This window comes from Lonchura striata, chromosome 31 (genome assembly GCF_050655825.1).
Source record: "Lonchura striata isolate lonStrDom1 chromosome 31, ASM5065582v1, whole genome shotgun sequence".
Classification (NCBI taxonomy): Eukaryota; Metazoa; Chordata; class Aves; order Passeriformes; family Estrildidae; genus Lonchura; species Lonchura striata.
Window position 1 is genome coordinate 6,872,235 of NC_140733.1, and position 14,491 is coordinate 6,886,725.

The following is a 14,491-nucleotide window of genomic DNA, read 5'->3' on the forward strand; positions in this document are numbered from 1 at the left end:
GTTAAAAATGGGCTGGGGGAGGTTAAACTCGGTTTAAAACTGGGCTGGGGGGGTTTAAACTGGATTTAAAAGGGGTTTGGGGGGTTAAAACTGGGCTGGGGGGATTTAAACTCAGTTTAAAACTGGGCTGGGGGGATTAAACTCAGTTTAAAACTGGGCTGGGGGTGTTTAACCTGGATTTAAAAGGCTTTGGGGGGTTAAACTCAGTTTAAAACTGGGCTGGGGGGATTTAAACTGGATTTAAAAGGGGTTTGGGGGGTTAAACTCAGTTTAAAACTGGGCTGGGGGGTTTAACCTGGATTTGAAAGGCTTTGGGGGGTTAAACTCAGTTTAAAACTGGGCTGGGGGGTTTAACCTGGATTTGAAAGGCTTTGGGGGGTTAAACCCAATCAGTGGCGCTTCAAACTGGGTTTAAAAATGGGGCCAAACCTGCCCAGGTCTGGGGTTAAACCAGGGCCTGAGCTTAGGCCTGGGCCTGCTTTTATCCTTTATAAATAATTAAATGAAACTCATTGGAAAAGATTAAATTAAAACTATTTGATTGTTTTATTTCCCTGCTCCAGGCCTCAGGCCTGCCCTGGGTTGCCATGGCAACGGGCGGGCTGGGGGCGCCGCCATCTTGCTCGTGGGCGCCGTTCCTGTGGGTGCTGGGGGCGCCATTTTGGATTTGGGCGCCGCCATCTTGCTCGTGGGCGCCGTTCCTGTGGGTGCGGGGGGCGCCATTTTGGATTTGGGCGCCGCCATCTTGCTCGTGGGCGCCGTTCCTGTGGGTGCTGGAGGCGCCATTTTGGATTTGGGCGCCGCCATTTTGGGTGTGGGCCTCTTCTTCATTTTCCTCTTCCTCCTCATTTCTTCCTCCTCCTCTTCCCCATTTTTCTTCCCCCTCCTCCTCCTTCCTCCCTTTCCTCCTTTCTCCTCCTCCCCCAACCCCAAATTCCTCTCTTCCGCCCCCCACCCCACCCAAAATTCCCCCCCCCCGCTTAATTTTGGGGAACCCCCTCCCCCCACCCCAATTTTTCACCTCCCAACCCCCCAAATCCCATTTCTTTGGGGGATCCCCAAAAAAGCCCCGGCCCCGTCTGTGCCGCCAAGTGTTTATTTGGGGAGTGGGTGGGGGACACCCCAAAATTTGGGGAACCCCCCACCCCCCTTCATCCCTCCCGGGGGTCCCTTCGGGCCGGAATTGGGGTGAGGGGGGCAAACCCCTGAAGTTTGGGCTGGGGGAGGTGAGAGATGAATTCTTGGGCGTGTCCTAAAATTTGGGGAGGGGTCCCCATTTTGAGGTGGGGGGGTGGAGAGTGATGGGGGGAGGGGGAATTTTGGGGTGATTTTTGGGGGGGCGTTTCCAGAACCTTCCCTGAGTCCATCCTCAAAGCTTTTTGGGGTTGGGGGAACCCCAAAAAACCACCCGAAACCCCCCAAATTTTGAGCTGGGACCACCCCAGCACTTTTTTAGGGGGGATCCCAAATTTAGGGGGGTGGTCCAGCTATGGGGGGGGACCCCAAAACTCCCAAATTACCCCCACCCCCCCTCCCTCATTTCTGCCTCATTTTTGGGGTGAAATGGCCCCGGAATTTCACGGGGGTGGCCCGAAATGTGAGCGGGGAGACTCGGGATTTTTGGGGAGGCTCCGCAGGGTTTTGGGGCGCTCAGAGGAGGGCGCAGAAGAATTTCTTCTCGCGGAAGGGATTCTCGGAGGTGGGCACGGGCGTGAGCAGCGGGTCCTCGCAGGCGTGCGCCTCGCAGTAGCTGAGCAGCTCCGCCGCCGCCTTGGACACCTGCGAGCCCAAAAATACACCTGGGAGCTCAAAATACACCTGGGAACCCCAAATTCACCTGGGAACCTCAAAAATCATATCTGGGAGGTCAAAAATACACCTGCGAGCCCAAAAATACACCTGGGAAACCCAAAAATACACCTGGGAACCTCAAAAATCATATCTGGGAGGTCAGAAATACACCTGGGAAACCCAAAAATACACCTGGGAACCCCAAATTCACCTGGGAACCCCAAAAATACACCTGGGAGGTCAAAAATACACCTGGGAAACCCAAAATTACACCTGGCAACCTCAAAAATACACCTGGGAACCCCAAATTCACCTGGGAACCCCAAAAATACACCTGGGAGGTCAAAAATACACCTGGGAGCTCAAAATACACCTGGGAACCCCAAATTCACCTGGGAACCTCAAAAATCATATCTGGGAGGTCAAAAATACACCTGGGAGTCCAAAAATACACCTGGGAAACCCAAAAACACACCTGGGAAACCCAAAAACACACCTGGGAACCTCAAAAATCATATCTGGGAACCCCAAATTCACCTGGGAACCTCAAAAATCATATCTGTGAGGTCAAAAATACACCTGGGAAACCCAAAAATGCACCTGGGAGCCCAAAATTCACCTGGGAGCCCAGAAATACACCTGGGAGCCCCAAAAATATACCTGGGAACCACAAATTCACCTGGGAACCTCAAAAGTAACATCTGGGAGGTCAAAAATACACCTGGGAAACCCAAAAATACACCTGGGAGCCCCCAAAATCACATCTTTTCCCCATTTTTCACCTTCCCCCCTTTTCCCTGTTTTTTCCCTATTTCCCCCCAATTTTTTCTCATTTTCCCCTTTCCCCCCATTTTTCTCCTTTTTCCCACAATTTTTCAAGTTTCCCCCCGCTTTTTCCCCCGTTTCTCCACATTTTCCTCATTTATGCCCATTTTTCCCCTTTTTCACAGTTTTCCCTTGTTTTTTTTCCCATTTCCCCCCTTTTTTCCCCCTTTCCCCCCCTTTTTTCCCCATTTATTGCCATTTTCCCCCTTTTCCCCCATTTCCCTCCATTTTCCCCATTTTTTTCCCATTTTCCCTTTTTTTTCCCCATTTATTCCCATTTTTCCCCTTTCTCACAGTTTTCCCTGTTTTTTTCCCATTTTCAACCTTTTTTCCCCATTTATTCCCATTTTCCCCGTTTTTTTCCCATTTTCCGTTCTTTTTCCCCATTTATTCCTATTTTTCCCCTTTTTCACAGTTTTCTCTGGTTTTTTTTACCATTTTCAACCTTTTTCCCCATTTATTCCCATTTTCCCCCTTTTTCACAGTTCTCCCCTGTTTGTTTTCACATTTTCCCCCTTTTTTCCCCATTTATTCCCATTTTCCTCTTTTTCAGTTTTTCCCTGGCTTTTTTCCCATTTTCCCCTTTTTTTCCCCATTTTCCCCCCCCTTTTTTCCCCATTTATTCCCATTTTCCCCCTTTTTCGGTTTTTCCCTGTTTTTTCCCATTTCCCCCCCTTTTTCCCCATTTTCCCCCTTTTTCACAGTTTCTCCCTGTTTCTTTCCCCCATTTCCCCCTTTCCCCCCTTTTTTCCCGTTTTCCCGTGTTTTTTTTTCCCCTTTTCCCCCTTTTTTCCCGTTTTCCCGTGTTTTTCCCCCAAACCTTGACCCGGCAGAGGCTGGCCTCGATCTTCAGCTGCTCCACCATTTTCCGGGCCTGGCCCACGCTCAGGGTGCTGCTGGGGGGGGCCTCGCCCTTCATGGGGGGGCTGCGGGGGCACCCCAAATTTGGGACCCCCCCCAAAAAACCCTCCAAAAAAATACAAAAAACCCCCCAAAAAATCCCACCCAAAAATTAAAAATACAAACCGAAAAAATCCCCCATAAATGTGATATTTCCCCTCTAAAAAATAAAAATAAGAATAATAAATTCTTCACCAAAATTCTAAATTAACCCCTCGGACCAGAATTTGGGAGCCTCCCCAAAAAATCCCAAACACCCCCCCCCAAAAACAAAAAACTCAAAAAGAACCTGAAAAAATTTAAAAAACCACAAAAAAAAGGAAATATTAAGAAAAAAACGCCAAATCCCCAATGCAAACGGCATTCCCACCCCAAATCCTCCTGGAAAAATCCCAAATTTCCCCCAAATCCATAAACGAAAAATCAATCCCAAATCCCCTCTCCCCACCCCAAATTTCCACCCCCAATTCTGCCCCCCAAAATTCCCTCCCCCGCCCCCAGCCCCCCAAATTTCACCCCAAATCCCCTCCCCCCCCCCAAATCTCCCCGGATTTTGGGGGTTTCGCCCCCTCCCCCACCCCAAATCTCGGCGGATTTTGGGGGTTTCGCCCCCTCCCCCACCCCAAATCTCGGCGGATTTTGGGGGTTTCGCCCCCTCCCCCCCCCCCAAATCTCGGCGGATTTTGGGGGTTTCGCCCCCTCCCCCCGCCCCTCCCCCACCTCTGCGGGTCCCGCGGCCGCTCCGCTCCCGGCGATGCTCGGAGGGGGCGGGGCCGGGCCGGGGCGGGGCTTAGAGACCCTCCCCCGCCATTTTGACCCCTCCCCACCCCAAATCCTTCCGGCCCCCCAAAATCCCCCCAAAATTCACCCCAAAGCCCCCCCCCCGGCCACGCCCATCCCCTCGGGACCCCCCAAAGCTCCCCCAGGAACCCCCGGTGCCCTCAGGGAATCCCCCCGGACCCCTGAGGACCCGAAAGCGCCACAAAATGCCCCAAAATGGCCCAAAATGGCCCAAAATGGCCCAAAATTGCCCCAAATCCGCCGTTGCCATGGAAACGGGGCGGGGCCCGGGGGCCGCAGTGGGCGGGGCCAAGGGAGCGCTGTTAATTATGCAGGAGGGCGGGGCCAAGGGGAGTTCTGACCAATGGGGTTCGGAGTGGGCGGGGCCCGCGCCCGGAAGGGGCGGGGCGGGGGCGGGGCCAGGGCGTGGCGGGAAGCGGGAGGCGCCGGCGGTCGGTAAGGGCGCGGGAGCGCCAAAAAAACCCAAAATTGCCCCAAAAATCCGCCCCGAAAGGCCGGAAACCGCCCTCAAAACCTCCGGAATCGCATCCGGGACCCTCGGGAAGCCCCGGGGGGCCGGAAACGCGAAAAAATTCCCTGAGAAACTCCTCGGGAATGGCGGAATTCCCCCCGCGAGCCCAAAATTGGCCCCAAAATCCGCAAAATTTGCCCCAAAATCCTTCCCAGATCCCCTCCAGGACCAGTTGAATCCCCTCCTTTCCCCGGATATTCCCCAAAATCGCCCTAAAATGCCCCAAAAATCTCCCGGAATCCTCCCAAAATTTCCAAAAATCTCCTGAAATTCCCAAAAATCTCCTGAAATTCTCAAAAATCTCCTGAAATTCCCAAAAATCTCCTGAAATTCCCAAAAATCTTCTGAAATTCCCCAAATCTCCTCGAATCCCCCCAAAAATCTGCTGAAATCCCCCAAAAATCTCCCAAAAATCCCCAAAAAATCTCCCAAAAAATCCCCAAAAATCTCCTGAATTCCCGAAAAATCTCTCCAAAATTCCCCAAATTCTCCCAAAATCCCCAAAAATCTCCCCAAATCCCCAAACTCCTCCCTGGGATCCCACCCCCGCGAGTCGGGAGGGGGGATGGGAAATTTGGGAATTCCGCCCCAATTTTGGGGTGGGGCCGCCCCTCCCCCCCCTCCCCTCTGCCCCGAATTCCGAATTTTGGGCTCGGGGAGGGAATTTGGGGTTTTCCCCTCGGATTTTGGGAACGGGGCCGGAATTTTGGGATGGAAATTTTGGGGTTGGGAATTTTTTAGGGAGGGAATTTTGGAGAGGGAGTTTTTGGGGAAGGAATTCTGGGGAGGGAATTTTGGGGTTCCCCCACAGATTTTGGGAATGGTGGGAGGGGATTTTGGGGTTGGGTTGGAATTTTTAGGGAGGGAATTTTGGGGAGGGAATTTTGGGATTTCTTCCACAGATTTTAGGGTGGGCCCCGAAATTTTTGGGGAAGGAATTTTGGGGCCTGGAATTTTCGGGGAGGGAATTTTGGGAGGGGGGGGGAAATCTTGGGGTTCCTCCACCGAATTTGGGGAGGGAATTTTGGGGTTGGGGCTTGGAATTTTGGGGTGGGAATTTTGGGGTTCCTCCACCACCGATTTCGGGGTGCGAGAGGGGATTTTGGGGAGGTAATTTTGGGGTTGGGGGCCTGGAATTTTGGGGTGCGAATTCTGGGGTTGGGGACCGAAATTTCTGGGGAGGGAATTTTGGGGTGAGGGAGGGGATTTTGGGGTTCCCCCACAGATTTTGGGGTGGGAGAGGCGATTTTGGGGAGGGAATTTTGGGGTTCCTCCACAAATTTTGGGGAGGGAATTTTGGGGTTCCCCCACCTCAAATTTTGGGATGGGGGAGGGGATTTTGGGGCTGGGACCGAAATTTCTGGGGAGGGAATTTTGGGGTGGGGGAGGAGGTTTTGGGGTGGGAATTTTGGGGCTGGGACCTGGAATTTTGGGGTGCGGGAGGAGGTTTCGGGGAGGGAATTTTTGGGTTGGGGCCTGGAATTTTGGGGTGGGGGAGGGGGTTTCGGGGTGGGAATTTTGGGGTTGGGGACCGAAATTTCTGGGGTGGGAATTTTTGGGTTGGGGCCTGGAATTTCGGGGAGGGAATTTTTGGGTTGGGGCCTGGAATTTTGGGGAGGGAATTTTGGGGTGAGGGAGGGAATTTTGAGGAGGGAATTTTGGGGTGGGGGAGGAGGTTTCGGGGAGGGAATTTTGGGGTGGGGGAGGGGGTTTCGGGGTGGGAATTTTGGGGTTGGGGACCGAAATTTCTGGGGTGGGAATTTTTGGGTTGGGGCCTGGAATTTTGGGGTGGGAATTTTTGGGTTGGGGCCTGGAATTTTGGGGTGGGAATTTTTGGGTTGGGGCCGGGAATTTTGGGGAGGGAATTTTGGGGAGGGAATTTTGGGGTGAGGGAGGTGATTTCGGGGTGGGAATTTTGGGACAGCGTCCCGAAATTCCTTTATTTCCCTGGCGGGCGGGGTGGGGCGCAGCCCTTCCCCACCCTCCCCACCCTCCCCTCCCTCCGTCCGCAGCTCGTCCCGCCCATGGCGCTCCGGTGGCGGCCCCGCCATGGCTCCGGGGCGCTGCGGAGCCGCTCCCGGTGCCGGTGCCGCTCCCGGTGCCGGTGCCGGTGCCGGTGCCGGTGCCGGGGCCGGGGCCGCCCCGCCGCTGCTGCTCTGGGGGGCGCGGCTGGGCCGGGGGGCGCGGCGGGCGCTGCTGCGGGCGGCGCTGGGGCTGAGCCTGGCGCTGCTGCTGCTCTGGGCCGCGCTCTTCCTCTACGGATCCTTCTACTGGGCCTACCTGCCCGCGGCCGCGCTGCTGCGCCCGCTGCACCTGGCCTTCAGGTGAGCTGGGGGGTCTGGGGGGGTTTGGGGGGTTTGGGGGGTTTGGGGGGTTCAGGGGGTTTGGGGGTTCAGGTGTGTCTGTACCTGCCCGCGGCCGCACTGCTGCACCTGGCCTTCAGGTGAGCTGGGGGGTCTGGGGGGTTTGGGAGAGTTTTGGGGAGTTCAGGTGTGGCCAGGAGGGTTTTTGGGGGTTTGGGGGGGTTCAGGTGTGGCTAGGTGGGGTTTTGGAGGAGTTTGTGAGAGTTTTGGGGGGGTTCAGGTGGTCCCAGGTGGGGCTAGGAGGGGTTTTGGGAGGGGTTTGGGGGGGTTCAGGTGTGGCCAGGTGGGGTTTTGGGGGGCTTCAGATGTATCCAGGTGGGGTTTGGGGAGGTTCAGGTGGTGCTGGGAGGGGTTTTGGGGGGGTCCAGGTGTGCTCAGGTGGGGGTTGCGGGACTTTGAGGGGGTTTGGGGGGGTTCAGGTGTGCCCAGGTGGGAGTTTGGAGGAGTTTGGGAGAGTTTTGGGGGGGTTCAGGTGTGTTTGACTGGGGTTCAGGTGGTCCCAGGTGAGGCTAGGAGGGGTTTCGGGAGAGTTTTGGGGGGTTTGGGGGGGTTCAGGTGTGGCCAGGTGGGAGTTTGGAGGAGCTTGGGAGAGTTTTGGGGGGGTTCAGGTGTGTTTGACTGGGGTTCAGGTGTGCCCAGGAGGGGTTTTGGGGGAACTTTGGGAGGTTCAGGTGTGCCAAGGTGCGTCCAGGTGGAAAAAATCTGGGGTGAGTGACCCTAAAATAACCCTTAAAACAAAAAAACCCCAAAAAAACAAAAACCCCACTTAAAAAAAAATTCTAAAAAAGTCCCAAAAACACCCAGTGGGTTTCCCTGTGCACACCTGGGCCAGGTGAGGGTCGGGGGGGTAGGGGGTGGTTTTGGGGAGTTTAGGGGTAGTTTGGGGGCATTTTGGGATGTTTTGAGGTGGTTTTGGGGGGTTTTGGGGTAGTTTTGGGGCGTTTTAGGGTGTTTTGGGGAGTTTAGGGGTGTTTTTTGGGGGTTCTGGGTTGTTTTGGGGTGTTTTGGGGAGTTTCGGGGTGGTTTTTGGGGGTTCTGGGATGTTTTGGGGTGCTTTGAGCCCGGTTTTGCCCCCAGGTCGGACTGTGACAGCCCCGGGCCCGAGCTCTGCTCCTTCCCCTCGGCCAACGTCTCCCTGCTGGGGGAGCACCGCGAGAAGGTTCCGGAAAACCCCAAATTTGGGGGGGAGGGGCTGGGGGAGGGGCTGGCAACGGCCTTAAAAACGGGGGGGGAGATTTGGGGTTAGAAAATGCCAAAAATGTGGGGCCAAAATGTCGGTTATGCCCAGGTGGATCCCAGGAGTATCCCAGGTGGATCCCAAGTGTATCCCAGGAGTATCCCAGGTGTACCGGGTGTATCCCAGGAGTATCCCTGGTGTATCCCAGGTGTATCCCAGGAGTATCCCAGGTGTATCCCAGGTGTACCGGGTGTATCCCAGGTGTACCGGGAGTATCCCAGGTGTACCGGGAGTATCCCAGGAGTATCCCAGGAGTATCCCAGGTGTATCCCAGGTGTACCGGGTGTATCCCAGGTGTACCGGGTGTATCCCAGGTGTACCGGGTGTATCCCAGGTGTACCGGGAGTATCCCAGCTGTACCGGGTGTATCCCAGGAGTATCCCAGGAGTATCCCAGGTGTAACGGAGGTGTACCTGCCCAGGTGCTGCTCTACGGGCAGCTGTACCGGGTGTATCCCAGGAGTATCCCAGGAGTATCCCAGGTGTACCAGGAGTATCCCAGGTGTATCCCAGGTGTACCGGGTGGATCCCAGGTGTATCCCAGGTGTATCCCAGGTGTATCCCAGGTGTACCGGGTGTATCCCAGGTGTATCCCAGGTGTATCCCAGGTGTATCCCAGGTGTACCAGGAGTATCCCAGGTGTACCAGGAGTATCCCAGGTGTATCCCAGGTGTAACGGAGGTGTACCTGCCCAGGTGCTGCTCTACGGGCAGCTGTACCGGGTGTATCCCAGGTGTATCCCAGGAGTATCCCAGGTGTATCCCAGGTGTACCGGGAGTATCCCAGGAGTATCCCAGCTGTACCGGGTGTATCCCAGGAGTATCCCAGGAGTATCCCAGGTGTAACGGAGGTGTACCTGCCCAGGTGCTGCTCTACGGGCAGCTGTACCGGGTGTATCCCAGGAGTATCCCAGGAGTATCCCAGGTGTATCCCAGGTGTAACGGAGGTGTACCTGCCCAGGTGCTGCTCTACGGGCAGCTGTACCGCATCTCGCTGGAGCTGGAGCTGCCGGAGTCGCCGGTGAACCGCGAGCTCGGGATGTTCATGGTGACCCTGACCTGCTACGGCCACGGCGGCCGGACACTGGCCACGGCGGCGCGCTCGGTACGGGAATGGGATGGGAATGGGAATGGGAATGGGAATGGGAATGGGAATGGGAATGGGGATGGGAATGGGGATGGGAATGGGAATGGGAATGGGGATGGGAATGGGAATGGGAATGGGGATGGGGATGGGAATGGGAATGGGAATGGGGATGGGAATGGGAATGGGAATGGGAATGGGAATGGGAACGGGAATGGGAATGGGAATGGGAACGGGAATGGGAATGGGAATGGGAATGGGGATGGGAATGGGAATGGGAATGGGGATGGGAATGGGAATGGGAATGGGGATGGGAATGGGAATGGGAATGGGGACGGGAATGGGAATGGGAATGGAATGGGAATGGGGATGGGGATAGGAATGGGAATGGGAATGGGAATGGGAATGGGGATGGGGATAGGAATGGGAATGGGAATGGGAATGGGAATGGGGATGGGGATGGGAATGGGGAATGGGAATGGGAATGGGAATGGGAACGGGAATGGGAATGGAATGGGAATGGGGATGGGAATGGGAATGGGAATGGGAATGGGAATGGGGATGGAATGGGAATGGGAACGGGAACGGGAATGGGAATGGGAATGGGAACGGGAACGGGAATGGGAATGGGAATGGGAACGGGAATGGGGATGGGGATGGGGATGGGAATGGGGAATGGGAATGGGGAATGGGGATGGGAATGGGAATGGGAATGGGAATGGGAATGGGAATGGGAACGGGAACGGGAATGGGGACTGGGGAATGGGAATGGGAATGGGAATGGGAATGGGGACTGGGAAGGACTGGGAACGGGAATGGGAATGGGGACTGGGGGGAGTGGGAGGGACTGGGGGAACTGGGATGGACTGGGAATGGGAATGGGAATGGGAATGGGAATGGGAATGGGAATGGGAATGGGAGGGGGAACAGGAGCTGGGAACAGGGTGGGCCCTGGCCATGTGGGGTGGTTTTGGGGGGGGATTTGGGGTGAATTTGGGGGATTTTGGCGCCAGGCCATGCTGCACTACCGCTCCCGCCTGCTGCGGGCCCTGCACACCGCGGCCTTCGCCGGCCTCTTCCTCAGCGGCTTCGCCGAGCAGAGCCAGACCCTGGAGCTGGAGCTGATGGCGCGCTACCGCGAGGACCCCGTGCGCTGGGGCCTGGGGCTCCTGGGGGGGTTGGGGGGAATTTTGGGGGTTTGGGGGGAATTTGGGGGGGGTTTGGGGGGTCCTGGGGGGGATTTGGGGAGTCCTGGGGGGGGATTTGGGGGTCCTGGGGGGGATTTGGGGGGAATTTTGGGGGTTTGGGGGGAATTTTGGGGGTTTGGGGGGTCCTGGGGGGGATTTGGGGGGTCCTGGGGGGGGGGGTTTGGGGGGTCCTGGGGGGGATTTGGGGGGAATTTTGGGGGTTTGGGGGGTCCTGGGTGGGGTTGGGGGTCCTGGGAGGGATTTGGGGGTCCTGGGAGGGATTTGGGGGGTCCTGGGAGGGATTTGGGGGTCCTGGGGGGGTTTGGGGGGAATTTTGGGGGTTTGGGGGGTCCTGGGGGAGTTTGGAGGGTCCTGGGGGGGATTTGGGGGGTCCTTGGGGGGGTTTGGGGGTCCTGGAGGAATTTGGGGGGTCCTGGGGGGGAGTTGGGGAGTCCTGGGGGAGGGTTTGGGGGTCCTGGGGGGGATTTGGGGGTCCCAGGGTGTTTTGGGGGTATTTTGGGGTTCTGGGGCTGTTTCTGGGGGTATTTTGGGGTCCCAGGGTGTTTTTGGGGGGTATTTTGGGGTCCCGGGGTGTTTCGGGGTCCCTGACCCCCGTGCCCCCCAGTACACGCCGACCGTGGGGGCGCTGGTGGAGATCCGCAGCCGGCGCGTGCAGCTCTACGGGGCGCGGCTGCGCGTGCACGCGCACTTCAGCGGCCTCAGGTGGGCCTGAACCGGGTTTAAACCGGGCTTAAACCGGGCCTAAACCGGGCTTGAACCGGGCCTGAACCGTGCCTAAACCGGGCTTAAACCAGGCCTGAACCGGGCTTAAACCGGGCCTGAACCGGGTTTAAACCGGGCCTGAACCGGGCCTGAACCAGGCTTGAACCGGGCCTGAACCGGGCCTGAACCGGGTTTAAACCGGGTTTAAACCGGGCTTAAACCGGGCCTAAACCGGGCTTAAACCGGGTTTAAACCGGGCCTAAACCGGGCTTAAACCGGGCCTAAACCGGGCCTGAACCGGGTTTAAACCGGGCCTGAACCTGCACCAAAACTGCCCCAAAACCGCCCCATAACGGCCCCAAAACCGGCCTTAAACCTGCCCCAGCCCCACCTCAGCGGCCTCAGGTGGGTCTAAACTGGGTTAAACTGGGCCTAAACCGGGTCTAAACCTGGACTAAACTGGGCCTAAACCTGGACTAAACTGGGCCTAAACCGGGTCTAAACCTGGACTAAACTGGGCCTAAACCGGGTCTAAACCTGGACTAAACTGGGCCTAAACCGGGTCTAAACCTGGACTAAACTGGGCCTAAACCTGAACTAAACCGGGCCTGAATCTGCCCCAAAACTGCCCCAGAGGCCCGGCCCAGCCCCCAGGTGTGGCCCTGTCCCTGTCTCACCTGTGCCACACCTGTGTCACACCTGTACGATGTCACACACATGTCACACACGTCACACACATGTCACACACGTGTCACACGTGTCTCACACGTGTCTCACGCCCGCCCAGGTACCTGCTGTACCACTTCCCGCTGACCTCGGCCGTGCTGGGCGTGGCCGGGGATTGTGTCACACACCTGTGCCACACCTGTGTCACACCTGTAGGATGTCACACACATGTCACACGTGTCACACACGTGTGTCACGCGTGTCTCACGCCCGCCCAGGTACCTGCTGTACCACTTCCCGCTGACCTCGGCCGTGCTGGGCGTGGCCGGCAATTGGGCGCTGCTGGCGCTGCTCACCTTGGGCGGGTACCTGCGCTGGGGGCGGGGCCAGCGCCCGCCCCGCCCCGCCCAGGTGAGCCCAGCGCGGGGGAGGGGCGGGGGGCACCCCCTCCCCCACCCCCCTCACCCCTCCCCCACCCAACAGGAGCCGCCCAGCCAGGGAGGAGCCCCCGGGGAGGGGGAGGGCACAGGTGAGAGCGGGGAGGGGCTGCGGGAGCTGGGGGGATTTTGGGGGGATTTTGGGGGGATTTTTGGGGGGATTTTGGGGGGATTTTTGGGGGGATTTTGGGGGGAAATTTGGGGGGAAATTTGGGGGGAAATTTGGGGGGAAATTCGGGAGGATTTTGAGGACACTTTTTGGGGGGTTTCGGGGAAATGTTGGGGAATTTGGAGGAGGTTTTGGGCAAATTTGGGAAGATTTGGGGAGGATTTGGGGAAGATTTTGGGGAGGATTTGGGGAAGATTTTGGGGAGGATTTGGGGAAGATTTTGGGGAGGATTTGGGGAAGATTTTGGGGAGGATTTAGGGAAGATTTTGGGGAGGATTTGAGGAAGATTTTGGGGAGGATTTGGGGAAGATTTTGAGGAGGATTTGGGGAAGATTTTGAGAGGATTTTGGAGGAGATTCGGGGAGGAATTTGGGAAAGATTTCGGGGAGAATTTGAAGGTTTTGGGCAAATTAGGGAAGATTTTGAGGAGGATTTGGGGAAGATTTTGAGGAAGATTTTGGGGAGGATTTGGGGAAGATTTTGGGGAAGATTTGAGGAAGATTTTGAGGAAGATTTTGGGGAGGATTTGAGGAAGATTTTGAGGAGGATTTGAGGAAGATTTTGAGGAGGATTTGGGGAAGATTTTGGGAAGGATTTGGGGAAGATTTTGAGAGGATTTTGGAGGAGATTCGGGGAGGAATTTGGCAAATATTTTGGGGAGGATTTGAAGGTTTTGGGCAAATTAGGGAAGATTTTGAGGAGGATTTGGGGAGGAATGTTGTGGGAATTTTGGGCGGATTTTGGGCAAACGTGGGAGGGATTTTTGGGAGGTTCGAGATGATTTTTTTGGTTGTTTTTGCCTCTCCCCCACCCCCAGATCTCTCTGCCCCTCCCCAAAATCCGGAGGAGCCCGAAAGCGTCGGAGCCTCGGAGCCCGGCCGAGGTGGGGGAGGGGCAGCGCCCCAAAACCCCAAAATTGGGGGGGAGGGGCCCAAGGCTGGAGGGAGGAGCCTAATTGTAGGGGGAGGGGCCTAAATTTGGGGGGAGGGGCATAAATTTAGGGGGAGGGGCTTAATTTTAGGGGGGGCTTATTTTGGGGGGCCAATTTCGGGGGGGTGGTCTAATTTTAGGGGGGAGGGGTTTCGGTTTGAGGGGAGGACCCCAGATTTGGGGAGAGGGGCCCAATTTGTGGGGGGAGGGGCTCAATTTTGGGGAGGAGGGTCTCGATTTTGGGGGGGAGGGGCCTGATTTTGGGGGGAGGGGCTCGATTTTGGGGGGGAGGGGCTCGATTTGGGGGGGAGGGGCCTGATTTTGGGGGGGAGGGGCCTGATTTTGGGGGGAGGGGCTCGATTTTGGGGGGGAGGGGCCTGATTTTGGGGGGGAGGGGCCTGATTTTGGGGGGGAGGGGCTCGATTTGGGGGGGAGGGGCCTGATTTTGGGGGGGAGGGGCCTGATTTTGGGGGGAGGGGCTCGATTTTGGGGGGAGGGGCTCGATTTTGGGGGGAGGGGCTCGATTTTGGGGGGGAGGGTCTCGATTTTGGGGGGAGGGGCTCGATTTTGGGGTCTGGGGGCTCTGAGCGCCCCTCCCCCCCCAGAGCCCCCCCTGCTCAGCGCCACCAACGCCCCCCCCAAGGAGGGGGAGGGGCAGGAGGAAGAGGAGGACGAGGGGGAGGGGCAGGAGGAGGAGGGGGGCCCCCCCACGCCCCTCCCCCCCCTCCCGGACCGCCCCTCCCCCCCCCGGCAGCGCCACCTCTGCTCCAGCTCCTGAGCCCCTCCCCCACCCCCCCCAAATTTTGGGGGTCTCAATAAAGGCTTTGCCCCTCCCCCACCTCCCGAAATCCAGGTTGGGTCCATCCGCT

The 14,491-nt window shown here is 57.1% G+C and overlaps 2 protein-coding genes across 2 annotated transcripts; one reads left to right on the forward strand and one right to left on the reverse strand.

The window, feature by feature from the left end:
* Window positions 1-1,078: 1,078 nt before the first annotated feature.
* Window positions 1,079-4,366, reverse strand: GNG3 (G protein subunit gamma 3). Its single transcript, XM_085563667.1, has 3 exons — window positions 4,237-4,366; window positions 3,437-3,542; window positions 1,079-1,779 (listed from the first exon to the last, which is right to left on the reverse strand). Exons 2-3 carry the CDS (start codon window positions 3,533-3,535, stop codon window positions 1,651-1,653), a joined length of 228 nt encoding a protein of 75 aa, XP_085419793.1. The 5' UTR covers window positions 3,536-3,542; window positions 4,237-4,366; the 3' UTR covers window positions 1,079-1,650.
* A 368-nt stretch (window positions 4,367-4,734) lies between these two features.
* On the forward strand, window positions 4,735-14,470 carry LOC144247923 (seipin). Its single transcript, XM_077789620.2, has 10 exons — window positions 4,735-4,752; window positions 6,841-7,152; window positions 8,269-8,350; window positions 9,388-9,531; window positions 10,524-10,658; window positions 11,323-11,420; window positions 12,365-12,497; window positions 12,570-12,615; window positions 13,510-13,575; window positions 14,228-14,470. The coding sequence occupies exons 2-10, from the start codon at window positions 6,878-6,880 to the stop codon at window positions 14,398-14,400; spliced, it is 1,152 nt and encodes a 383-aa protein (XP_077645746.2). The 5' UTR covers window positions 4,735-4,752; window positions 6,841-6,877; the 3' UTR covers window positions 14,401-14,470.
* The last annotated feature ends 21 nt before the right edge of the window (window positions 14,471-14,491 follow it).

Excerpts from the sequence above, each read along its gene's own strand:
- GNG3 (XM_085563667.1), bottom strand. The coding sequence starts at position 3,535 with ATGAAGGGCGAGGCCCCCCCCAGCAGCACCCTGAGCGTGGGCCAGGCC. Across the intron at positions 1,780-3,436 it reads CCAGCCTCTGCCGGGTCAAG|GTGTCCAAGGCGGCGGCGGA; the intron begins GTTTGGGGGAAA and ends TTGGGCTCGCAG.
- LOC144247923 (XM_077789620.2), top strand. The coding sequence starts at position 6,878 with ATGGCTCCGGGGCGCTGCGGAGCCGCTCCCGGTGCCGGTGCCGCTCCC. Across the intron at positions 11,421-12,364 it reads GCGCACTTCAGCGGCCTCAG|GTACCTGCTGTACCACTTCC; the intron begins GTGGGCCTGAAC and ends ACGCCCGCCCAG. Across the intron at positions 13,576-14,227 it reads AGCCTCGGAGCCCGGCCGAG|AGCCCCCCCTGCTCAGCGCC; the intron begins GTGGGGGAGGGG and ends CTCCCCCCCCAG.